The sequence below is a fragment of the Symphodus melops genome, assembly GCF_947650265.1.
Source record: "Symphodus melops genome assembly, chromosome: 12".
Lineage (NCBI taxonomy): Eukaryota > Metazoa > Chordata > Actinopteri > Labriformes > Labridae > Symphodus > Symphodus melops.
The window spans coordinates 13,778,981-13,805,452 of NC_136702.1; the positions used below are offsets into that span (position 1 = coordinate 13,778,981).

The window sequence follows — 26,472 nt, forward strand, 5'->3', positions numbered from 1 at the left end:
GCAGGCAGCCCGGAGAGGGCGAATGAACTAAACTTATTTTTTATCCAGTTTACTTCAGAGCCTTCAGCGGCCCCTCTTACCACAAACAACCCTACAGGAACCCCCAGTCCTTGACAACTCCCAGCTTCCACATGTACTTTCTCCCCTTCCCCCCTAACACCCCATGGTGAATTGCTTCACCCCCACCTGACTCTAACAACTGGCCAGGTTAAGAGACAGCTGGAGAAACTCCACCAAGGCTCCAGGCCCTGACGGCATTATGGGTTCTGAGGACCAGCCAGCTGTCTGTGATACTGTAACACCTCTTCAATCTGAGTCTGAGCCAAGAGAGGCTACCAGTGCTCTGGAAGTGCTTGGTTCCTGGTTCCAAAGAAGACGATGCCATCTGACCTCAATGACTATTGACCAGTAGCTCTCACATCTCATTTGATGAAGGTGTTGGAGAAGCTTGTTTTCCGCAGGTGAAACCATCTCTGTACACTCTGCAATTTACGAGCCACACCTATAGCAGTGGATCATGCCATCATCTGATGCAACGTGTTCACTCTTGTCTTGAGGGGAAACGGATACACTTTGGGAATCACTTTCTTTGAGATCTCCAGTGCATTCAACACCATCCAGGCACAACCACTGGGAGAGAAGCTGCAGATGACGGGTGTGGACTCGTCCATCACCTCCTGGATTACTGACTACCTGACAGAAAGACCACAATTTGCCTGACTTAACTGTGTCCAGTCTGGAATGGTGTTTAGCAGTACAGGAGCTCCACAGGGGACTATGATGTCTCCTTTCCTTTCACCGCGTACACCTCTGACTTTACAAATCCAGGTCATGCCATGTTGCAGAAGTTTTCTGATGACTCAGCTGTGGTTGGGTGTAGACATAATGGAGAAGAAGAGGAGTTCAGGGCACTGGTGGATAACTTTGTGGGGTGGACAGGAAGAAATCACCTGCTTCTGAATTTGGCCAAGACCAGGGAGATGGTGTTTGATTTCAGAAAAAAGAGCACAGCACTGCTGTATATTCTGGAAGGCCAAAACTGAGGCTGTGTACAAGAAGGGGAAGAGCAAACTCTACTTTATAAGGAAGCTGAGATTGTTCAATGTGTGCACTAAGATGTTTGAGATCTTCTATCAGTCTATTGTGGCAAGTGCACTGTACTCTACTGGGGAAGCAGTATTGGAGCTGGTGACATCAAGAGACGGGACAAGCTCATTAACAAGGCCTGCTCTGTGACAGGCTGCAAGCTGGACTCTTTTGTAGTGGTGACAGAGAAGAGGACCCTCCACAAGCTGTTATCCATTATGGATGATTCTGAGCCCCCTCTGCACCACCTACTGGACAGGCAGCGGAGGACCTTCTTTAACAGTTCACTTCATTTGTTTAGTCTGCTAATCATTATAGTTTTTTGCTGATAACTTGACTACATTCTGCACTTTAACATATGTATCATTAATTACACAACTTGTAATTGGCATGACTTTGCACAACTCTCCACATCATTATTGCACATTTGCTACTGTCATCACTGCTTTAGCACATGTACAAATTTTACCTCAAGCTTGACATATTTACGTTCAGTCAGACCTGCCTGACAACATCTCATGAATTGACCTATTTGATTCACAATTTGCATACAAAGTTTATAAAAAAGTGGAAAAAAATATATTTACAAACTGTAAATAGATGGAATAATCAAAATTTTAAACAGAAAATGAAATGCAAACCATTATAAATTGAATATCTTCCTGTTTTTATATATCCCTGTGAGGGCCTTTTGCAAACATTTTGATCAGTGACAAGAAAGAGACTCCCTCAGCACTGTTAAAAAATGCTGGGGGTTGTCTATTTAGTGTTTGTCATGAACATTTATGCCCCTCCATTCCACAGCCTGTCATATGTCTGTGTATCCCCCAGGGTACGAAACCCCACGAAAGGTTTTAATTGATGAACCTGATAAACCAGTTATTCAAACATCTGTTTAACTTCTGAAAAACACTTTAATTGATGGTCTGATGCATTCCTTTTCCAATGAACGTTCACTCTTTGTGATCCGTTGTAACATCAACTTCTGTAATCTTTCATCTTTATTTGGCTAGTTAGCCATGTCTGTTCAACAGTTAACATCAACAACATAACAACAGTTAAAGTTATAACTTTAAACTACTAAAATAAATATATTTAACAGTTAAAAGTAGCTTAACTAACGAGCTTGCAGCTAACTTGTGCAGCTAAAAGCTGTAGCAGCTACATTGTACAGTACTATTGAGATAATTTACAAATAAATAATACATAACTACATGAATGACATTGATATTTGTATTTGATTTTGTCCTGTTTTTATTTCCAAAGCGTTTTTCTGTGCAAAAAGTTTTGGAGCTACTTGGGTTAATTGATGGCGACAATTTAGATTTGGACTTGTCTGACAGAAATAATCTCATTCTGGATGAAAATTAGCAACCATCACCACAGGAGCAAAGCAGCAGTAAGGATGAGGGTCTCATTCCTGAGCCCCATTCACATATCCTGTTTTTTATTTTTATTTTTATATTTTTTACATTATGAATACAAAATTTCACGTGAGCCATACTATAACTGTGACTGTCAAAAAGGGAGGGGCAACATTTTTGTGATTACACTATGATGTGTTTTCTTTTTTTTCTTCTTTTTTGTACTTTGTCATTCAAAACATTTTAGCAGCCTGATGAAAATGTGACAATTTAATTTTTAATTTTTATTTTTTTATAGTTTTATATTTTGTTACAGGCATACAATGTCATCCTGCAGTTTGCAGTTTATTAAATAATCCATGCAGTAGTTTTAACTGTCCAAAAGGCGCGAAAATGCAACGTGTTTTTCTCTCTGACATTCAAAACATGTTAAATAATGTGTGTATGTGTTATTAATACATGCAAAAGCAGTCGTGAAAAAAACTGCTGTGTTCAAGGTGGAAATAAAGTTTTTCATTCTATTACACAAAGGTGACTTAATTGTGTTCTATGGAAATTCGGACCACGAGTCCACATATGTGGACATCATGTCAAAAGATGATATGAATAGTTTTTATTCTAATTAGGTTCCAATAAGCCCAAATAGCAAAGAGAAATAAAAAATGCATGTAAAAAACAGCTTGGGCCTCTAGAGATTAAAGTTATAACTTTAAACTACTATCAGAAATATATTTAACAGTTAACAGAAGTTTAAAGTTATAACTTTTAAATTATAACTTTAAACGACAAAAAGAAGTATATTCAACAGTTAACAGTAGTTTAAAGTAATAGATGTAAAGGGTTAAACTTCCTCAAGTTATAACTTTAAACTACTAAAAGAAATATATTTCTTTTAAATTGATTCTGTGTCATCACAAAGTGCTGCACTGGCAACTATCAAAAATATCTACTTATTATGAAATAGCCTATACTGAAGTAATTACACAACTAGCCAGCCTTTGGTGACAGTGAACAGGAAGTAAATGCATGCTGACTGAGAAAGAATCCACCTGCATCCAGCAAACTAGTGTATAATGCTTTCAGTGCAACAAGCTCTCCAGAGCCTTTCCTTTGAGGCCAGTTGCTTGCAAAAAAAGGCAAACTGCCCATGGTCAGGCAGCATGGTGGGGGGATTAGAGTGGTCTTTGTATTTGCTGATCACTGCAAGACTGGTCCTCTGTGGAGAAGGCTGCCTGACTGCTACTCTGCTGGGTTCAGCAATCTGAACAAAATGGGTGTGAGAACCTGTGTAGATCAGGAAATACCTTCGCACTCCAGAAATTGAACTCAGAACAATAGATTATGCTGTCAATGTGGCTTTTTAAAGCCTAAGAGAGGAATTTACAAATGATTAGCTTTAAGAATATGATGACATGCAATTGTAGCAGATTTTAATTGCACACCGTTCTTTAGTTCCTTTTCATACATGCAGCCTTGTGGTGTTGCTAATTTTAGGTTTTGGTAAATTGCTGTGTGTCTTTGCTGAAACTAAACCCCTCAAATTAATCACAGTTTAGTTCGTGTTCCCCTTTTGAGCCATATTCAGTCGGTTCTCATCCTGTGCAGTAGCTCTGTGGAACACTGGTGACATCCAGTGGTAAGAACTGATAAAAAGCTTAAAAGGGCTTTTCAGACAGTAAAGACTGTTGTAGTAGCACACTCCATGTGTAGGTGACAGTGCTGCTCTGTATGGTAGCAAGTCAAAGACCCCAGGTATCATTTAGCAGCCAGTGTGAAGCTATCACAGCTTCACAGTTCACATGACACCTACACTAAAATCTTTATGTAGGGCAAGGCCACACATATACACGTGTTACATAGGAAGTGTTGCATTAGAGTACGCTCAAATGACATCTTATTTACAACACAAGATATTTACTTTCCATTTTGTACAATTTACTCATGTAGAAATAGAAAACAGCCAATTGGTACCCTGTGCAGGTCTCTTCATCTCCATCAACATTTGTGGCAGTAAGATGTGTTTAGTTGAAAAGTTCACTCAAGGTTATAAGTAAAAAGAAAACCGTTATGCTACATCAGTTAAACACAATTTAAAATCAATCATTATCTAATCAACCATCTATTATCTAATCATGCTGTTTATCATTTATTCAGTTGAGGTTATGATAGAGTCATAGAAGTGTCCATGAAACAAAACTATGGAATTTTCTTTGGTCTTCTAAGACCACTTCTTACACCTCATAATATTCAACAATGAATGCATTTTATTTTCAGTCCAATTTACATTAAATAATTTTTTCCCCCTGATATGTGAGTTTTATAGAACGGTCATTTCCCTCCTATATTGCATATACAAAACAAACTGCTACACAGAGTTATATTTTCCTTTGTCTCCACTTTTTATTTCTTGCGTTATAATACTATCCCCTTCAAATGTGTCCGTGTCCTCTTGTTAAGGATCTCCATTATCTTACACCCATGTAAAATCTCCACTGGAATCTACAAAAATAGAAACCTGAATTGGAGCAATTAAACAAATTACTGCAGGACTTAGGACCCAACTGCAGAACAAAGAAACTAGACTGAGAAATCCAAAATGTCCAAAAAGTAAAACGTAGAACACAGGGAAACACACGTAAGACGACTGACAACTAACACTAGGAAACACTGAACACTTACAGAGACTGACACTAACAACGATCCGAAAAAGAAAGACACACAGAGACTAAATACACAGGGTAAGCAAACACAGGTGAGACTAACAAGACACAGGGGAAGACTATGAGGGCAATCAGGAGGGGAGCACACAGAGGCAGAAGTAGAATACAAGAACACTGAGGAGACTAATCATGAAACACTGAAGACACACTAGAACATAAAGAAACACTGGGATACAAAGTTACAATATGAAAATCAAAACACTAAGGACTTAACTAGAAAACACACATGGGGAACACCAAGATCAGAAAGTACAAAATAAGACAGGTAACACTTCAGACCAAACTAGGAGACATTAAGAACACACACAAGGGAACCAGAACTACTAAAACAAGAACTAGAAATCTAAACTCTGAAAATACACAACTAAACAAGACAAAAAACAAGACAGACAAAGAGAAACAGCATAGTTACAGTTCAAGATATATTTAGTTGACGGTCTTATATTTGCAACAGAATTTCTCTCTGCACATTTAATAATAATACATTTGTTTTATATAGCGCTTTGATAAATACCTAAAGATGCTAAAGCCTTTAAAACTATTTAGCATTCTTCTTAAACCAAAACTTCATCAAAAATGAGTCGGTGCAGAAACAACATTATACACGTTCATACAATATTGCCACACTATCCTCCCAGGCTTTCTTACTTTACTCTGATAAACTCTGCACGTGTCAATCAAAAAATGCTTCTTAAATTATTTCATTTCAGTCTGTTTTAAAGATTGTTTTTCATGCCCTCAAACAACTGCGCATGCTGCTCACTGTCCCATACAATGGAAAATCGCTAAGTGATGATTGGGAGAACATGAGAAGCCTGTGCAATGTACTGTATGGCCTTGTGCAAGGGGAGGGCTGTGATGAGCCGTCATCTAAATTCCTCCACTGATTGGCTGGGGTGCGGCCTAATGAGCGCCAGCGTCTGTCCTCGTCGGAGGGTCCCCACATTGTCTGCGGTTTCAAGTGTGAGTTTCAGATTGAGATGGAGCTTAAGAGTGGACGTGAATAGAACAGCGGGCTCCCTCGCTTCTCTCTCTCTGCCAGGTTTCCAAGTCCGGTCTTGGCCCTGAAATGACAGAAATAATGGATGGTTGTTTGATGGGTATGTTACCATATTTGTTTGGGGCAAGATTAGACAGATACTAGTTTGACGAGTTTATGTCTGCAGCAAATTTCATCATCAAGGCTATTCAAAGTGATTTGCATAAGACATAAAGGGATTCATCAGGAGAGTTGGATTTACAGTATAATGTAGTTCAGGATTTGAATGAGTACCTTATTTTACTGAATAAAATGCATGGGTGAGCAAATGTTTTGAGTCTGTGTCGATGTGAAAAGACTGAAGATTGGAGTAGCCTTCCAAGTTCCTAGCAGCAACTTCTCCGCCCGTGCTTATCTGTCAATAAGGGGACAAATGATTTGGGACTTCAGTTTGGTTCCTAGCACAGTGATAGATAAGACGCGTGTGTTGTGGCTCGATCACATTGTAAATGAGGGACGCCCCTCAATGATCTTTCAATTATGAATAAAGGTTGAATTCATGTCTCTTAATTATGTTGGGACTGAGAGTGCAGTCTGTACAAATATTGGAGTACTTTTGCTGTTTTTCTTTTCCTACCTTCATTTTTTAACTCAATCTTTCATTTATTTTTCTGGATGTTAAATATCTGTAATAAAACTGATGCCAGCAGTAGTGAAAAGATGCTTGTGGTGGTATTGATATTGAGAAGTTTCGGTTGAATGGATGATGGTATGACAAGTTAAATCTATATGAGAATTTTCTTTTCCAGCTCATATGAGGAGTAATTGGCAGGTCAAGAAAAAAATGTGTAATCGATTCTGAGGGTTCTATGTGACCTCACAGCAGGAGACTTTCCCTGTCAGACGCGAGGGAGTGCAGGGGGTCTCCTGAGGACAAATAAACCATGGAAGCATTGAGGAACAAACTAAAGAGTCTGCTTAACTATGCTAAGAACATTTCCCTTCATATCAATGGTATGTGGTTTAGCGGAATCACAATATCAACAGAAGTGCAGAGAACAACATCCTGAGGACCCAAAAACATTTTGCTGCTGTTTAATTACATGCATGGAGATCATAGCAGTTGAGTGTATAAACTCGATGCACCACGCAGCAATCACAGTCTAACATCCCTCCCTCCTATTGGTTTGAGCTGAATTCTCCAGATCACATCCTGCTGTGTACTCGCGTCAGCTCACTCAGACTTGCTACGGAAAAAATGCCAAGAGTCTGGACGGATAAACTCAGCTGTTTGCGTTCACACATGCAGCACCTCGGCTCGATATCATGAGTTTTTCTGAAGTGTTGTGAAAGGGTGAAAGCCCTAAAGAAAAAGGCATGGTGATATTTTCCATGGAAGAACAAATAAATAAATAAAGAAATTAAACGTGTATTGAAGAAAATAAGCAAATAATAGGTCCCACTTTAGCCAAAGGGGCCTCAACAGCAACACAAAGCACAAGTTTCTCAAAGACACTTTAAGCACTTATGGAAGTTTAAATAATACTTTTCAAACACCTTTCTCTGTAATTCATAATGCTTGCATTAGAACAAAAAAACAGTTGTCTTAACAAAGGTTTAAGCCCTCTAATTTCTCCTGCTCCTTAAATCTTCTAATGACCTCAGGAACTCTGGAGCTGTTCGATCTAAACCCACAAAATAGCTGTCATATACTTTGGTTTCTCATACAAAAGCCCAAACCTTTTTTTTTCTCGTTCAGTTCATTCAGCTGTTGCATCAATCAAATTAAGATCAAAAGAGTTAATAATTAAAACAAATTGGCTCAGTAAAGCCTCCATAACTGTCACGGGGTTACTAAGCGTATTATTATCAGCACTCCTAGGATTGTGCATGTACTTGTGCTCCTAGCCTGATCCACTTTTACAGTATGCGCTGTTACAAGAAAACCCCCACAGCCAACGTCACCAGTCTTGTTTTGGGTGATGGCATCATGACATTAAGACAGTGGGATTGTCTGTGACGGTCCACAGGGTGTTGAAATGAAGACCAAGTCATCAGCTGCATATAAAGGAGGAGAGTGACTGTCTCTTTAAGCCAGGATCTGATTTCCTTCCTCTGTAGTGATGTAGTGTCCCCAATAAAAAAAGGGCAGCAAGTGGCTTTGTTTGGCCTGCCCCCATCTAATTCCTGTGTGGCCAGTGGAGGGCTTAAGAGAGAGCGAGGGAGGGAAAGAGAGCATGTGGGCTATAGAGGCTGCATCAGCCCCCTTAAGGAGCCATGGCCCCTGCTCTTAGAAATCCCAAGAAACTTCACACCTCTCTGTGGGGACTATAAATAGGCTCCATCTGTGCCCCCTGGCTCAGTTACAACCTCATTACTTTTGGCATGGTTGGAGGGCAGTGAAGGAAGCGCTCTGGATTTTGAAAGGGGGGGGGGGGAGAAGGGGGAGGGGCCACAGATCCAGAATCGACTCTCGAGTCAACTCAGATGGCCGACTGGGTGACCTTTCCAGCATTTTTTAGCTGCAAAAGAAAGTCCACCCATTGCTCTTTGTCACTTCATTTCCTTCAGCAACACCAAAGAAGCTTCAGCACCCCACAGAGGCAAAGTGCCACAGACTTGGGAACATCCGCCATCGTTGGAATCTCAAATCACATTGCACTCATCACATGTTTTTTCCTCTCAAGCTCATGTTCTTCACATTTCATTAATCATGCTTAGAGCTGGGTTAGGTGCAGGAAATATGTGTCTAAATCTTCACCACTGTTATTTCCCTTGTTAATGCACAGCTTGAAGTGTAATGGTTAATATTTCAGTCCTGGAAAGATTAACTTGAAAGACACATCTCTGAGTTCACTTTGGGGAACAATTTAGAAATACTGTGAAATGAATCTTAAAGCAGATAAGGAAGTGCTTCAAGTCACAGTGGCAGTGACAGTTCCTGTCCTGAAACAAACCTGGAGGTGGTATTGAGAAATGCCTGCTCTCACCCTGAAGATACATTCTAGCGTGACAGATCCAAGCAGACTAGATTACAACGTAAAATCCATCTTTTTGCAAACAGCTATTCTTCCATCTAAAGTGGCACAATCCAAGAAAGCAATTTTTTATCCAAATAAATCCCTTTGGTTAATGACAAGTTCTATTTTATTCTATGAACATCTTTTTTTTTTTCAAAAAAATTGCCTGCACATCCCTCTCTGCCCTCTCTGTGCAATATTACTTCAAAATGCTCATGCAAATCAGGTAATGATCTAAAAAAATATAGCTTGCTATGCACCATGCTGATTTGCTTCTAATAGTGTTTAATTAAAATGCACTCCATTTTTTCTTGTATGTTCTGTCCTGGATGTTGGTTGTTTCACATAATTGTGTGCTAATGCTTACATATCCCAATTATTACAATGTGAGAACAGGTGTTTCATAAGATCTTATTCTGATCAGGCTCAAAACATGTTGTTGTGATGATACTGTTTGAAAGAGTCTCTCGTCATTTCTCCAACAAACTCTAACTACACTTAATGAACTTGTTGCACATGCTATATCGGTTGTTAGTGGAAAATATGGAAAGACTGGTTGAAGCAGAAAAGAGCCGAAGAACCCGTTTTACAGCACGTTGACCAGCTGGAGGAGCACACTGCCAAAGAAGGAGAGCAGGTCAAGGAACAAAATATCAATAGCTCCGACAGCTGTCATTTATACTCCTGGTCCTAACTCGGATATTTGTAGACCTGAATTGTTCTGGAGGGGAGACAACATAACTTGTGTATTGTGCTCAGTGTGTTTAGTGTTTAAAAAAAAAACCTTAATAAACAATGTGGGATCAAATCCCGCTTTGAGACTGTTTCAGCTGAGCTTTAGTTCATTTTTAACGATGGGTCTGCCCAATAATACTTTAGGTTGATATGTTGAGAAACTACATGATATGTTATGCACACGAATTATGCAAAGATAAGGCAATGTTTCAACTTCTTTTCGTTGAATTGACCTCTAAATATGTTCTAAGATCTATGGATTTATCCCGGCTTTTGTGATCCATTGATTTTCTCTGTAGCACCAATCACAGGGTTTTTACTGTCTGACTGAATAAATTGCAAACATTTTGGAAAGACATTAGTGATGCACAAGGACAGGACCCTAGTTTGACTTTGATGACCACGAGTGTTTGCTTGTTAGGACAACTACCTGTCATTATTTGTAGAACAACTAAGTTTTCTGCTGCTGAAGAACACCATGATCTGGGCGTTGACTTGTTTAACATGTCAGCAAGCTGCCCTTAAAAGAGTTCTAAACCCTGCTTTACCCTGAGCCAGTAGGCTAAAGTCAAAAAGAGCCCGTAGCATTAGGTTGAGCATGGCTGCAGACCCTCAGTCAATCTTTTGGATTATTTACAAAGAGACCTTTTGCAAACAAGTGATAATTGCAGTCAAGTTTACAGCAGGTATTTATGCATCCCAACAAACATGATGACTCTGTAGTTTGTGAAGAGACTAAAACCAGTGATGCATTATTTAATAAAATGCAACAGTGTTAAAGTGGCAACAAGTTCATCTTTACCCTCGGAGTGCTAACTGCAGCGTGTCGACACTTTTTAAAAGGACCTTTTCTCATGGCATGTGTCACTTTTTTCACCTTCCTTGAAAGTTGAAGCCCGGGCCCTCCTTTTAAAGAATTGACCTCAGGTCTCACATATGGCTCCCTAAGAGGAGCTGGAGACTGATGGTGGATAAGTAAAGAGTTACATGTTTATCCAGTGGGAGATGATTGTATATCTTAACTAATGCGATACTGGGAAAGCCTCAGTAACAGTACACCAAAACATAAAAAGTCCTATTTATGTTTATCTGGCAGTGATGAAAGCAGACAGCACTGCTAATTCATACACTTGTGAAATCTGCCTTAAAAAATACACACAACGTGGACCTATTAAACAGATAACTTGATTTAAATTAAATCATGTTCCATGTTATCAATAATTGATAATAAACTTGGGCTTGTTTTGTCAGATACTTTGTTTTAAAGAAGGCCCACCACATGCTACTGAATTCATTAAGATTCTATAGTGGTGCTCAGATTGGACTGCAGCACAGGTGCAAGGCCACGGCAGAGTTTCTATGGGGGAGGGAGGGTAGTGAGTGAGTGAGGGGAAGTCAGAGTCAGAGAAGGTGCTGTGGGGTGCCTCGAGTGAGTCCAGTTGACAGCTGAGAGGCAGAGGCTTTCTCTGGCTTGCCCTCGTGGAGATGGGGTCAATGAAAGCAAGTGGGGGCTGGGGGGGACTGTAGGGAGGTTGAAGTTATGCAGGTCCTTCGTCACCAGGCCCCTGTCATGGTGGTAGTGGTGGTGGTGGTTGGGGGGGCTGCACCGCTGGCACTGAGAGACAGATATAGACAAGAATTAAGGAGACAGAATTTGCACTCTTAGCCTTGTCTGGGTTACTGGCATCAGCAGCTGAAAGCTCCACCAGATCTCCATCTCCCTGTGCTTTTACGTCACATCCTCCCTGACGTCCCCACTGACACTTCCCCCACTAGCTAGGGGCCCAAAATTGAACACAGGTGCTGCTGTACACCAACATGCATTGTTACTGACTACTAGAAATAAACAAAGGCCCATTTTACGATCTGAAAGACAACACCTGTTGACTTAAAGTCTGCTTTCTGAACAAGTCTGATCGCAAGCTGCAAAAGAGCTGCTGTTGCACTCATAATATTATTATGCTGAGAATCAGTGAGCTGCACACTCTTAAGTGTGATATCGCTTTCAATCAACACTTCCACGAGCAGCATAGCACAAAGTAGTAAGCAAAAACATACAATATGTTTTTATGAAATCATTTATTTTGCATTGACTTCATGACTAAATCCATCTGCAAAATTGTATGACCAAATGTTGCCAGGCAACACAATCATTCTCTGGTTACTTTGCGTTTTCCTCCACATTAATGTAGAATATCCCTTTGTGCTTTGTTTAGAAATGTGATCATGCCACTCGTGATATAAAAGTCTTTTGACAGTTCCTTTGGTGAGTTTGTACTAAAACTCATTCCGGGCTCATCTGAGAGACACAAAGGCTGTTTAATGATATGTGAAATGATGATAGACAGCACACCTGGGGCAGAGTAAAACATGGTGTGAAGTCCCAGTGCATGTGTACTCTTTATTAGCACTCATTAAATTACAAGCTCAAAACTAACTGTTGAATGAAATCAAATATCCATCTCAGATGTGTTTCAGGACTTCACCAAAACCACTGGGTATACATGGTCAGCATACACTTCAACTTAACCTCAAGTAAGCTAGCTTTATTTGTGCCCACCTTAGGATGAGTATTTCAATGTAATACTTCGCTATATATCAGTTTGTAAATATGGAGCCATTGTTGAGTTCAGGAGAGCTGAAGTTAGAGATGACATGTGAAAAATAATCCTGCACTGTAACTAACGTTTTTTTTTTTAATAATGTCCAACCTTTTGCTTATAATGTGTGATGCCTTTGTGAGGCATGGCATTCAAGGGTCTGTCTTTAAAGTTCAATGCAGACTGGAAAGTCATCATATTCAGTTTGCAGGAAAAACGCGTTTATAGATATCCAATCTACGCTGTTTCTGAAGTGCTCGGAGCATGTGACACAGGACATTTATCTCATCCTCTTACCAGTAACTTCGCTCTTACCATTAACTGAAACATAATCTAGCCGTTACCGGTGACAGAATGTTGTGCAATTCCACACCTAAACTTCTCTTTACTTGAATTTAAAATCTCTTTCTCACATCGGACTTGAAACTATGAAGGACGCAAAATGTTGATTTCTTGAAAATATCTATTACATCTAAAATCTTAAAAGTAACCTTTCACCATCTTAAAATAGTCGAACGTGTCTCCCAGATGAGCCCAGACTGTGCGTAAAGGTGGCAAACGCTTTGCGTAAAAGTGGAATTTTCACTTGTGGTACACAGGAAATGCTTTGACCCGAGTTAACCTTTCACATGTTTTCGTTCTTGATTCAAAAAGTATATGGCAAAACACTCTCTGGCCCGTAGCCCTATACTCCATGTTTAGAGAGTACCCTCCACTCACACACACCCCTCCCATCAACTATCCAATCCTTACACGGGGACAGCGTCGACGGGGGTCAAGCGGAAAAATAGCCTCATATATATACGCCCAAACAGTGATATCTTGCTCCGAGTCCCCTCCACTCAGTCCTTGTGTTGTCACCCGCACCGGGAATTGTCAGTGCTTCAGGAACAAACTAGTTCTACTATCTGCTAAAATGGCACCAAAGAAGGACCCTAAGGCGGCTCCCGCCAAGGCCCCCGCCAAGGCCGCAGAACCTGCACCAGCACCTGAGCCAGCGCCTGCACCCGCTGCAGCTCCCGCTGTCGACCTGTCCGCCGTCAAGGTATACCGTCCGTAAAAGTCCAAGCTTTGCTGTGGGGAGGGATGGAGATTTGATGATGGCTGCCCAGGAAGAGCTGGGGTTTGAATGATTTTAAAAGACTTTCCTGAGTCCCAGAGGGGGTCCTTAAGGTCGCCAACAGTAATATTTGTATCTATTGTTTTAATCCTCACAACTGAAGAACGGATCATTTGAAAATAACAATGGATTACTTTGACTATAGCTGTAAATGTATTTATACAGACTGCGGCCAAAATGCATGGGCAACATAGGAAAGGAAACGGAGGTGTTTAGGCTTGTCGCAAAAGGCTTTTAGTTTATTATTTATGCGAAGATTGGAAGAGCAATCACAGTCAAAAGTTTGCACATTCATAGGAACATTTGTTTGTGGAGCCTCAGTTAGCTGGGATGGAGTCGAACAGCTGCACGTTTGGAGGACCACACTCTGAGATCTAACGAAACAGAGCAGAACCATGGAGAGCGCAGTGCGCCCTTGACCACGCCCCCCAGATCTCTTGATTGGCCTCGGAGACGAGTGACTAACGTTTGAAGGCAGAGCAGGGTGACACCAAATGTGGACATGTTAATGCAGCTAAAGATGGACCTCCAGAGATACAGTGCCAACATGTGAATCTAATTTTGGCAAAGAGACAAGCGTTATCCCTGTGTAGGCCTAATTAATTAAAGTGGACACATGGAAATGCCTGGTTCTGCCAGTCTTGGGAATTAAAGTTGTGTTGTGCTGTGTTAAAACTCATGCAATGTATATCTGAAACTAATATGGCTGCTCTGCATTGGCTTCCAGATTGAATTCAGCGCAGACCAGATTGATGGTAAGTACACCTCATTTCACCTTTGCAGCCTTGTGGCACCCTCACTCACAGTAAAGATGCACATTCACTCAGTGTTCACTGCGTGAACAGTGTCTTTATATTGAATCTAAAAGTGCTAATAGCAGGTGGTCACCTCTGTCGTTTATGTTATTTTGTTCTGATTTTGGCTGTATGAAGCACAGAAACCAATAAAGTATGATTTAAATTCTAAAAACGTATATTAAAATGTTAATTACATATTTAGGAATGCTTAATTAGATTAATTAAGGAACGTTTCCAATAGGGTTTGAAAAATTGTGACGTGAGCTGCTATTAATGCAACAATTTTGCGCATCACAGTGTAACAAAAAGTAATGTATTATGCATCCAATGCTTATCTTTTCCAGGGTTGAATTCAAAACTATTCCAAAAGGATTGTAATAATTATCAAACCAAGTAAATTAGCTGGTTTCAGGTAAAAAGAGATTCACATCCCAATACAGCCAAACCCTTGGACCTGATATCACAACATTTTTCATTGGCTTCTTGTTTGTCGCATGGGGCCCCATGTCATTAAGTCAATCACACCCACACACTACATATGATCAGTTTAGTAAAAAACAAACAAACAAACAAAAAACTAGCACTTCTAAGGGAATGACACATGTGCATCTTGGAATAATAGAACAGTGTAAGATAACAATAAAAAAAACCTGCCAGTCACTCCTGACCCTGGATTAGACAAAACCAGACCAGAGCGGACGTCTGGCGACTGCTTGTTACACTGCAGTCAGCATTCCCTCCCTTTACTTAGCCCCAACCCCCTCCCACATAGGGCCTTGCCTTTAAAAGGAGGGGGCTCATATTCTCAGCTATGTTTATCAATTCCAAGGTGGTCTTTTAAAAGAGCTCAGGGCTCTGCTGGGAGAGAGAGAGAGAGAGAGAGAGAGGGAGGGACCAGGAGGAGACAGCTGGGATAGAAATAGTAGGAGAGGTGACAAAGCTTGACAGGAGTCATTCCATTCAGCTTTTTATACAACCTCCTATGGAGATGTTTTGTCCTTGTTACACTTGTTTCCATTGTCAGTTAATACAGAGGCTGTATCCACCTGCTGGCAGGCGAGCACAAAGCTACACTTAACAGCAAACTGCTTTTATTACTATACCTTGAAAGGTGCTTTTTTTTAGGGTTCTATTTACGAAAAGGTTTTTATGCTTTCATTTTAAACAAAACAGTGGATAAAGTCAGAAATCATGGAGAGAGAGCGGGAAATGACACACAGGAAAGGAGCCACAGGTCAGATTTCAACCCGAGCTGCCCACTTGGAGGACCACAAGCTCCTTAAATGGGGCGCGCGCAGGCACAAACTACTAGGCTACTGGCGCACTGAAAGGCTATCATGATAAAATGTAAACATGACATGACATTGAAAATAATTTATCAATCAATTTCAAATACCAGACACACAAGTAAAAAGATAGGTGTGGTTCAGGAGGCGTCAGTTGTCTAGTGATTAGTGCGTGCGCCCCATGTCCGGAGGCTGTGGTCCTCAAAGTGGCCAGCCTTGGGACTGAATCCAACTTATGGCTACTTTCTCGCATGTCACTAGCTATATCTCTATCCTTGACTTCTATCTCTGCCCACTGTCTTATCTCTTACTGAAGGCACAAAAAACAGTGGTTGGTCAAGTTTACGCAACAAAAAGAAAATTGCTGCTTCAATACCAATGTTACTACTGTCTTTAGTGGTCATACTATATGGGAAAAGTGGGTGAAAATTTGGGATACTTTTTTATTTGGTAAAGTACATTATTTTGAAAATAATAATTATAATTATGAATCATGAAACATTCACTCTTACAGGATGTAACACTACATACAGCAGTTAAATCATTGAAAGTCCCTCACGTGATGAGCTTATACACTCACTACTGAAGCCCTAGCAAACAGAAACCAGCTGATGAACAGGTGAACACTGGATTCATTGAGATGTTCTCTCCTCCCGTTGCTTTGCAGACTACAGGGAGGCCTTTGGTCTGTTCGACAGAGTGGGTGACAACAAGGTGGCTTACAACCAGATCGCTGACATCATGCGCGCTCTGGGACAGAACCCTACCAACAAAGAAGTCGGCAAACTGCTTGGAAACCCCACCGCTGATGGTAAGGAAACGTTCTCGGTATTAGCTCAGTGACTTAGCCGAAGGTTGTCTGACATTTTTGTAGTTTTATAGATTCAACATTCTTAAAATGTGTTACATTGAAATCGGATCATTTTAAACCAAACTGTTAATTGATAAAAATGTTCGATGTTGTCACCTAGATGCACTGACAGTTTTTGCCTTTTTTAATGGTTACATCATTATTAATAACAGGACTGATCTTTACAAAATATTGTAAAGGAGGCAACACATGAAACAAATCTGTCCCCCCTCCCAAAAAAATATATGCAATACAAGTCAAATATGAATTAAAGGTATATGTCAAAACATGTGAAGGGGCTTATCTCCCTTTACTTATGATTGAATGAGATATTATGTTCTTAGTTTTTCAATGTCCTTTATACAGACATGGTCAGCAAGAGAGTAGACTTCGACGGTTTCTTGCCCATGCTCCAGACCATCATCAACAGCCCAAACAAGGCTCAATTTGAGGACTACGTTGAGGGTCTTCGCGTCTTTGACAAGGAGGGCAACGGCACAGTGATGGGCGCTGAGCTTCGTATCGTTCTGTCAACACTGGGTGAGTCAGGCTAGGATGGCCAGTGTATGCGTATGCATGTGTGTGTGTGTGTGTGTGTGTATATGTTACTAAAACTTGTCTTTTGCCTCCCCCTGCAGGAGAGAAGATGACTGAGACTGAGATTGATTCTCTCATGGCCGGACAGGAGGACGAGAACGGCTGTATCAACTATGAGGGTGAGCCAGAAATGATAGCATTATGACTTCTTAAATATTCTTGCCTCATAATCATTTCTCTTCATCCCTGTGTCATGTATGTTTTAAACACGTTGCCATGTTTGTATGAAGGGTCCTACAATATTTGAGAAAATCCCCTATGTCATTATTGACTGACAATATCTTGCCGAGTTGTATCATGGGAAATGTAAGCCACATCTTCAATGGTCAATGGCACTAAGGACTTAAAGCCATGATATGTTGACCTCTTCTTAAAAATGAAATAATTCATAATTCACAATCATATGAATAAAATACGAGGTATTTTATGTAGCTGTCTAGAGCGATTTTTAGTCAATTGTCGCCATTGTTTTATGTAATTTGGAGAAATATATTTAAACTTTTAAGTCAATAAATATAATTAACTTTTTTACTTTTTCCTGCTCCTCTTACCCTTTCTTCTGTCCTCTCTGTGTGCTGCCCTGGTCTTCATCTGCAGCCTTTGTCAAGCACATCATGTCTGTGTAAGGACCCCGTCACTGCAGTGGTGAGCATCGTATATGTGCAGACCCCATGGTGTCGCGACATCCACTCACTGTTTCCTGTACCACCTGAGGAAGCAGGGGGAACAAAGGACTATGAGATGTCATTCCCTGAACCCTTACTTTGTTGTGTTCTACACACCTTTTTTTTTTGTCCAGCTGGTGCTTTTTTTTCCCTCCTCCTACTGCGAGATGTTTCTATCCTCATCTTCAGACAAGTCACATTGTCTCTTTGTTGTTGGTTGTTGAAACATCACTGTTATTCAGAGTGGAACAGTGATGGAGGGGAAGGTGCGATAATGATGATCATCCCTCCCCGGTCATTTCCTGTCTGGCTGGCTCTCTTTCTGACAGCCAAGTGACTGATTTGGCTCAGGACTGGCCATCAAGATGTATCCACTCCTAAACCAAACCCATCCCTAGGTCTTAACTTACTGTTTCCTCTGTCATTTCACAATAAATTTTGACAAACTCCCATTTTAAGTTTAAGTTTTCATTCTATTTATTTCATCTAAATCATCTGCATAAATAATTCAGCAAGAATCATATCAAAGGACATTTCAGGGGACATGCATCTTGGCTCTGCACAAGCTAAAGCTAACTGTCAATTAGCTTAGTTCACATCATTTTCTTTTAAACACCATACCCGGACTAGCAGTTGGCCCTGTCCTCATTGTGTATTTGAGTTTCTTCTGACTGGTACTTCCTGGACCGGTTGTGGTTTCACTCTCCTTATCCAACTTCAGAAAAGAAAACAAATAATGTTTAAAAATGTCAATCAATCAACCAATTACTGATTATTGCCTCAATGGTATTTAGAAGAGAAGACGGTAGTCGAGAATCACTCTTTGTCCTTTTTATTGTCATTACTTATTGTAACTGTTGTCATGTCAACAAGAGAAAAACTGCTTACATCTACTTGACCTTTTAAATACATTTACAGTTGCTGAAGGGTAGAGCAGGAGGCAGGAAGTGGGCACACAGAGATGGGGTATGCAGAAAAACACAGAAGCAAACAATCTCAGATGAGGGCAGTAATTAAGCAGGATATACCACAAATGAAGTCTGAAAAAGTAACTAGATCACCCAAACACTTTTTTTTTCCTAAGAGATGAAACAGGATCCGAGTTCCCTCGGCCAATTTGTTTTTCTTCATGAATGTCTTTATGAGGAATTTTCAAAAACATTTTTTTTCCACTTTCTTCTCCCACACATTGCAACAAAACATCCAGGTACGGAAGCATACGTCATAAAACGGCATTGGATCTGCATCAAACGCGCACACGTAAACAGATTTCAGAGTAGCTTTGTCTTCTGCTAAATCTCAGGTCCCATTTGCAGAGTCTTCCTCTGTCCGGACACCAGCACAGTCCTGATGAGCGCAACATCGGCCTGTGTTTTCAGAGGAATATCCACCGCACTGTTCATGTGAGCTGAATATCTGTAGCTGTAAAGACAAGATACTTTTCATGTCTTTATTAGACAGGTGTGTGAATGATCTCTTGCTTTTAATTTTGCGTCTATATTGAACTACTGACCAGGTACAAGTGTATGATGCTCTTCAACAGGACTGAGATACATTCCTTAGCAACACCGATTCAGCTGTCTGACATTGTCACCAAGCATAACACTGTAAACAACTAATAACTACAAAACATGAACTTTTTTTTTATCTTAAACCAATGGTTGAGGAAATAACTTACTAAAATCCTTTCTTAGGTTACAAAATAGCCTCTTTTAAGATTAGAATCAATACATGCTTGTTATAACATTACCTAGGTCTTGCAGTAATGCAATTTTACAAGTTTATTTTATAGCCACATTGTCACTTCCCTTTAAAATGTTTCAGGACATGTAGATGGCAAATTACTTGTATTTTTTGTACATATTTCTATATATATATTTATATATATATTAGTTAAATATATTAAATATTGGGTGATAAGAATGACTTGCAGTAAGGATGCTTGGTTCATTAGGGGGTTTGGCGTCCATGCACGTTTACTGAGCAGGAACAATACGTGCTGCATGGTGTGCTGGTCACATTAAAAGTTAAAAGTAGAAAAAAGGCTGCAGCGTCTCCTAAATACTTATCCAGGACCAGTCAAACCAATGCCTGATCCCACTTTGTATGCAACAAGTTATCCGGGACCAGTGGTCAGACTGAACTATTCTATGCAACATCATTCATAAAGAGAGAGGCCAACAGAACAACTCAGTAAAAGCACATATTTGGATTTAAAATAGGAAATGAAGAGGACCAAAGTACAGTAGCTCCTAATTTCAGTCTCTACTAAAAAGGATGAAACTTGAAGTGAGAGTGTTTACAGGCTGTGGTTTAGCTGAGGATGGCCTCAGGGTGGCAGGAGTGGTTCAGGAGAGTTCAAATGGATCATGGTGAGGATGTCCACGATGCAGACTAGAATTCAGAGATCCAGTGTTCACAAACCCTGCTTGGCCAGAGCTGCAGAGACATCCTCAGCCAGGGTTGCTAGCTGCAGCGAATCCATCATGTTGAGACTGCCGGAAGATGATAGATGGCTATCTCTGTGGCGTTGGGGCGACATGGAGCCGGACCTACCGGGAGACTGTACGATGATATCGGCTCCGTGGTCCACTCGTGCCTTGGCGTGGTCGCGAAACAACAACCTGTGGCTCTCGATCTGCAGAGGACGGTCGTGTGAAGTGAGATGTAGATGGGGAAGTATTATTGTATTATTTCCTCATAATAATGCCATATACTTCATACATCTCCATGTGTTGAAATATGTGTGTATTTGTGAGTCAGTTTAACAAAAACTGCAAATACAACAATTCCAAATTTTGAACATAAGTGAAGGTTACAACTTTGTTTTCTAACAAACACTTGATAAGCAAAAATGTACAGAAAGGTGTTTCAATAAAAAAATGTACATAGATTAGTGATCGTGGTGTATACTATACCTTTACTGCTACCCTCACAGGCAGATAAAGGAATACAAGTTTTTGGAAGATTGGCTCGTTGGAAACTCTTCATTTACATATATGTACTTGAATATGTGAATGCATGTACACTTTGTTGGACCTTTCAGAGCTGTGTGTGTTGATGTCTCTTGTCACCCTTTATATTGATTCTTTGATTATTGTGTAGTTCTTTTGTTTATGTTAAACTGGTTGTGTTCTCATTAAAGTTTCTTGCACTCAAGTCTCTGAAAATGGATCTGAACAATGCAACCTGACTAAAAAAAGGAATAAATACTGATAATGCAATTTAAAGTGCCTATTTTTTGTTTATACTCATCTAACCCCACAGTATGTCAGACAGTGTATCTTTTATGGATTAGAGTAATACCTATAGACACAATGATTAATAAATCTAATTAGTAAACTTCAGGTGCTTGAAATGTCAATGCACTAACAGTTGTTCAATGACTTGACGTAAAGACTTAAGTTTGTTACCGACAAGGTTTCAATCTGAAGTGACCATAAAGACAATCTCTCAAAAACTTGTTGTCCTTTTTATCAGGATGGAGCATGGAGCTGACACTTACCATGACACGGCCTCCAGCAGGCATGTGATGAGCATTATCCAGGGAACCCACCTTGGCTTGGGCTTTGTCTTTAAAGTCCAACTTCACAGTCTCAATACGAACGTTACCGCCCCCTGAGGAGAGGAATGGGAGGTGAAGCAGTGAACATGTGAGCAAAAATCATAGAAAGCTGTATGCAAGCCAGTGACCCCAGGTTGTTTTCGAATCATGCAGAAATGTTTCACATATCCGCCACTGAGGGTTACTATCAAATACAATGGAGGTGAATAGAATTCTTCTTGCGATGTGCATGTGTTGAGGAATATATGTCTGCTCGCTCTGCTGTAATTCTGAACAAATATGATTATTCTTGTTTGGGATAACAGCTCTATTTCTTTTTTTGTAAGTACGAAACTATATCACCTCAGACTACATTGATGGTCTGTACGCCCTTAGGTGTGTTGAATTACAAATACTCGACGGCTATTAAAAAAGTCAATACACTCGTGAGTTGCAGCTCTTTCGTGATTAACAAATTTAAATTTTAGATAAAAAACAGAGGTATAAACCCGTTCATCTTTGATGCTGTCTAATAGATCCTCAAGTTATCGTCAACCAGTTTCACACTCTCAGGGTAGAATCATACAAAACACACAAAGGCTGCCAGGATCCACAACACCTCCTACATTCAGCTGCCTTTGGACACATTACATCAGGTTGTCAATCCAAATGTAGTTTACTGTTTGCTCCCATAGATTGGTACTGCACCTCATTTAACGAAGTGTAACTTAAGGAGTTATATGTGAATTGTATACTGGCTTAGCATATTTGTAATCAAAGTCGTCGTCCCCTCGTTGGAGGTAGTAACAAAAGCGTACCAGGAGGGAGATCATGGAACATTGGAGCCGGCAGGACAGGACTTGTGTGTGTGTGCATGTTTGAGTGCGTGTGTATGTGAAGTTCATTCTGTTTTAGGATGCAACAAAGGTGTAATGATATTGGATCTTCATTATAGCACTTTTGCAGAATCCGAACATGTAAAGGACTATTAGACTCATGGTTAGAGACCATCTTGTCACCAGTGCTTTTCTCTAACCCACACACAGCACTACCATCCCTACTGCTATCCCTTAAACTGTTACCTGGCCTATGATTGATGTTGTCCAGAGAGCCACACTTGGAGGTCACATGGCTCAAGTCAATCTTCTTATTCTGAATCTGCACCTGAAAGGGAATGGAAGATCATTTTAAGGTCAGAGCTCACAGTTCAAATTAAGGTCCGTTCTAGCAAGCTCGGAGGAGGCACACATAAAACATTCAACTCGGGCCTCCCCTTTTTCTCAATTATGGAGAAGGATTTAGTATACCTCTTCTGTAATATATTGAAGATAGTGTTACAAAGAAATTATTTTTGCATGAATTTGAAATAAACGGCTGTCATTTTCAACATTCAAACACAATCTAATCTTATTGCATGTACTGTAATTATTAAAAAATGCCTGCAAATAAGTACAACAGCAGGGCACAGTGACTGTCAGATAACAGTCCCTGAGTTATAATGTGCACAGAACTGCTCAAATCTGTTAAATAAATAATAGAAAATAGAAATAAATCCAAGATTGAAAGGAATGAGCTGAAACTTGTTCCCATCATAAAAAATGCACGGTGCTTTCGGACACTCGGCCAAATACACACCGCGTAAATAGTATTCAGTGAAAGACAGTAAAATAGTAACGCGAAAATAAAGTTGCCGCAGGCGAAGAAGAGACTTTCAATGATTAGACCAACCCTACGAATGTAAAGTGAAAGCCAGTGATTGAACGGATTGAGTGAACGGATGACACAACAGAGTGGAGATATCATTTTCACAACCAGCACAATGATCAAAAAAGGGACACCATGTGCTTATATAAAACACTGGAACACAACTTTGGGCGGCAAATTCATTTACCAAGTCATCGATTTAGATCTTTTGTAGGAAAATAATGGTGGTTATATACAGTATGTGTGCTTTCTTACACAGCCTGGGGGGGGGGGGACAACTACAGGAAAGTGAAGTGATAATGGATTACCTACAGAATAGGCTGTGAGCCACATTACAACCATAACACCATGAGCATAATGTATATTTGCCTGCTCATCTAGCAGGAGTGCCTGGCCATGCATGACATTAGCAGGAATGTGCAGCATGAATTTCAGAACAGTTTTTGTCTGTGACTGCAGACTGACTTCCCAAGCCATCATGTTTCAAAACATTCTCCAGCACTGTGGACTCTTTATCTCATATAATGATGATGATTTGACTTCTTCTTTTTTTTTTCTCCCCTTCTTCTTCTATTCTGCATATTTAGAATTGCTTTTTAATTACAGGTTAAAAGAAAGGTATGGCCCAACAACAATCTGCACACTGTACTTGTGCTTTAGCACTTTTTCAGTTCTAATAAATTACTTTTTTTAATTAAACAATAATAATAATAATTCAGAACAGAATTGTGTATTTGCATTAGAAATGTGCTAAACTCGACATACAAAAACGTACCTAAACATATCATATCTAAACTTTTGTTTAATCATTTTATTTGTATTCTTTGAAATAATTGACTATGATATGAATCATTTACATCAAATGTTTTGAAGGTTTTTTGAACAGCAAGTACTGATACAGCCCCTTGCTTGGTGTTCAAATCCTATCTTCATCTCCTTTTCTGCCTTTTATCCCCCTACCCTCTCCGTGATCTCCTACTCTATCAGATAAAGGCATAAAAAGCCTCAAAATATTTCTTTAAAAACATACATCTATATGAATGGAAACTGCCTTTACCAATCACTTTCCCATTGTTGAGGAAGGGTTCGCCTATTGCTGATTTTTTCACTCCCAGAGCAAGACTACTTGTGTGCAGAATGTAAATTTGCTTGTTAAAAAAACGTACTCAATAATCCTTACAGGTAACACACTGCAACTTTCCTCAAAGCTTTCTATGTCAGAGGAGTAAAAGTGAAACATTTTGTATCACAATTTCTTAGAAGACACAAACCCTTATATAAGAATGTCTATGACAGCAGTGGGGTAAAGAGCATTGCTGCACCTGTGAGAGTGACGAAACGATAAAGTAGGAAGCGGTAAAGCATGGTGAAAGGTGGAAAACATGAAGCACACATGACACCACAACACAAAAAAGCACTCACATAAACACAGAGACAATGGAATTGCAGTACAAGACTCACGTTTCCACCTCCTGCCGAGTAGCCCCGCCTGTCCAACGACCCACACCTAGACTGAACATGGCTATAGTCCAGCCTAACACTGGGGATGAGAACCTGCAGGGGTGGAGGTCAGGAATGAGGTGGGAGAATGTTTGGGCTTTCTGTCAAGGTAGTTCATAATAAACTTTTCTTATTTAACTCCAGTGACCCTGGGATCTCGATGCACTATAATTTAAAACTACACGAAAAGACGAAAATCTGAAGCAAGTCACCGATTAGACAACACGAGAAACTGTGACCTATACAGAAACAGGCCGTACATATAGACCCAACAACCAAGAAACTCTATAAAGTAGCAGGGATGAAGACAGAAATCTGCTCCAAGAGACTACAAACATTGATAAACGTGCTTAAACATGGCTTGGGCATGTTAGACGGAAGCATCATTTCAACCATCATTTTTTGACAGCCAACTTTTTTATAACTTTTGCAGTGTATTTTATATAGCATATCCCACTAAAGCTCATAATTTTTTATTGTCCAAAGAAAACGTTTCTGTCGCCATCTTTGCTACTCGCTGCTTGTTTCTGTATTTGGTCTTGTTTTCAGTATTTTGCTTTACGCTCCTTTTCAAATGAGTGAACATGTTATAATTGCTTGTGTTTTGTCAATTTAAATATTTTCCCTTAGGTTGCAGCACCTCGAGGTCTGAGGATCATCCCATAATAGATCTTCTATTTTCCCAAATAATATTGTCTCCTTGGCATCTGAGGTTTTTTTTTTTTTTTTGTTGGTGCCGTTATGTAGGCAGTAATATGTGATCAAGTGCGTCACCTTTGCTCGGGACAAAAACTCGCATTTAATGGATACGATGACTCGATACTAACAGATAAAACACATTCATCTTAGTACTTCTCACTTCATGAGCTTCAATCCTCATCAGACAGCCTAACATTCCCTAACCTGCCCTTGGGCGGTGCTTTGTGTCTTCTCCATAGGATCCTATGTATTCTAGGCCTTTTTTATAAATATTTCATTCTCTGAAACAAATGGAATTATTCTTTATTTTAAATTAAAAAAAAATATTTATGTGCCTTTCAGCTGAATGAGAAATGTTTTAGTTGCAGTGTATCACCAAGTTTTAAGGAATCAATGTGCTTGATTTGTGTTTACATTAGGCTGGGATGTGAACCCTTCAGGAAATCTCTCCATCACTCTGTCTCGCAAGTAAAGGCCCCAACTCAACAACAGTAGCCTTGTTTTTTTTTTGTTTTTTTTCACCTTCTGCATGCAGACTCTTTTGCAGACTTTCGCAGTGGTGAAAATAAAAGCAGTGAACACTTGAGGCCGTTAGTTTACATTGCAAGGATGATAAAACATGGAGTATACTGCAATGGTTAATGGCTCGCTCGTAGCTGCAAGGAGAGAAAGCAGCAGTGAGATGCAGACGGCGCAGAATTGCTACAGTACAAAACATAAATAATAATAAATGCATTTTACCCAGAAACACAGTAAAAGCAATGGGAAATACACAGGATAAGAAGACAAACCACATATTGTACATATTCAATGTATTTTGAAGAGACAGGACGGACAAGTTGTTTAAGTTGTACTATCTGTTCCTTTTGGCCCCTCTTTCTTTAGCAATAAGTAGAATACATGTTCATAGAGGTGAACTGTGAACACAATTACAGCAAGAAAGTCCACACTTAAGACACATAATCAATGTGACTGATCCCCTGCTGGATGGGTCAGAAAGGACAAATACTAGAACAGGAGAAATCAAACCAAATGTTTCTGTCAATACATTTAATCCTCAATTTGTGTCACATTCAGAATCAAGTATTTGAATGCTCATCCCCTCTGGGAGATAAGCCAATACTTCAACTACAAGGTGTTGGACTGTAAATGTGGAACCTTTTCTCCAGGTGGGCATAACTCTGCCACTCACTGCAGGTTTCCAGC

General features: G+C 40.0%; 2 protein-coding genes across 14 annotated transcripts in view; one reads left to right on the top strand and one right to left on the bottom strand.

The window, feature by feature from the left end:
• The first annotated feature begins 13,321 nt into the window (after positions 1-13,321).
• myl1 (myosin, light chain 1, alkali; skeletal, fast) lies at positions 13,322-18,271 on the top strand. Its single transcript, XM_079357789.1, has 6 exons — positions 13,322-13,549; positions 14,352-14,379; positions 16,375-16,518; positions 16,924-17,097; positions 17,196-17,273; positions 17,752-18,271. Exons 1-6 carry the CDS (start codon positions 13,421-13,423, stop codon positions 17,778-17,780), a joined length of 582 nt encoding a protein of 193 aa, XP_079213915.1. The 5' UTR covers positions 13,322-13,420; the 3' UTR covers positions 17,781-18,271.
• Positions 18,272-18,640: 369 nt separating this feature from the next.
• The window catches only part of map2 (microtubule-associated protein 2), an 83,508-nt gene continuing 75,676 nt past the window's right edge, over positions 18,641-26,472 (bottom strand). For 9 of the 13 annotated variants that reach the window (XM_079357743.1, XM_079357740.1, XM_079357749.1 and 6 more), the window contains 4 exons: positions 24,529-24,621; positions 22,446-22,527; positions 21,325-21,437; positions 18,641-20,457 (listed from right to left, as the gene is read on the bottom strand). In XM_079357743.1, the coding sequence (XP_079213869.1) occupies positions 20,236-20,457; positions 21,325-21,437; positions 22,446-22,527; positions 24,529-24,621 (510 nt within the window). In that variant the 3' untranslated portion in view covers positions 18,641-20,235. The remainder of the gene's footprint in view (positions 20,458-21,324; positions 21,438-22,445; positions 22,528-24,528; positions 24,622-26,472) is intronic. The other 4 variants (XM_079357739.1, XM_079357748.1, XM_079357746.1 and 1 more) reach the window with 2 other exon arrangements.

What these genes read in the sequence shown, in the direction of transcription:
- myl1 (XM_079357789.1), top strand. Translation starts at nt 13,421, where the DNA reads ATGGCACCAAAGAAGGACCCTAAGGCGGCTCCCGCCAAGGCCCCCGCC. An exon ending in TGGAAACCCCACCGCTGATG is followed by an intron (nt 16,519 to 16,923) that starts GTAAGGAAACGT and finishes TCCTTTATACAG; the next exon opens with ACATGGTCAGCAAGAGAGTA. An exon ending in CGGCTGTATCAACTATGAGG is followed by an intron (nt 17,274 to 17,751) that starts GTGAGCCAGAAA and finishes CTTCATCTGCAG; the next exon opens with CCTTTGTCAAGCACATCATG.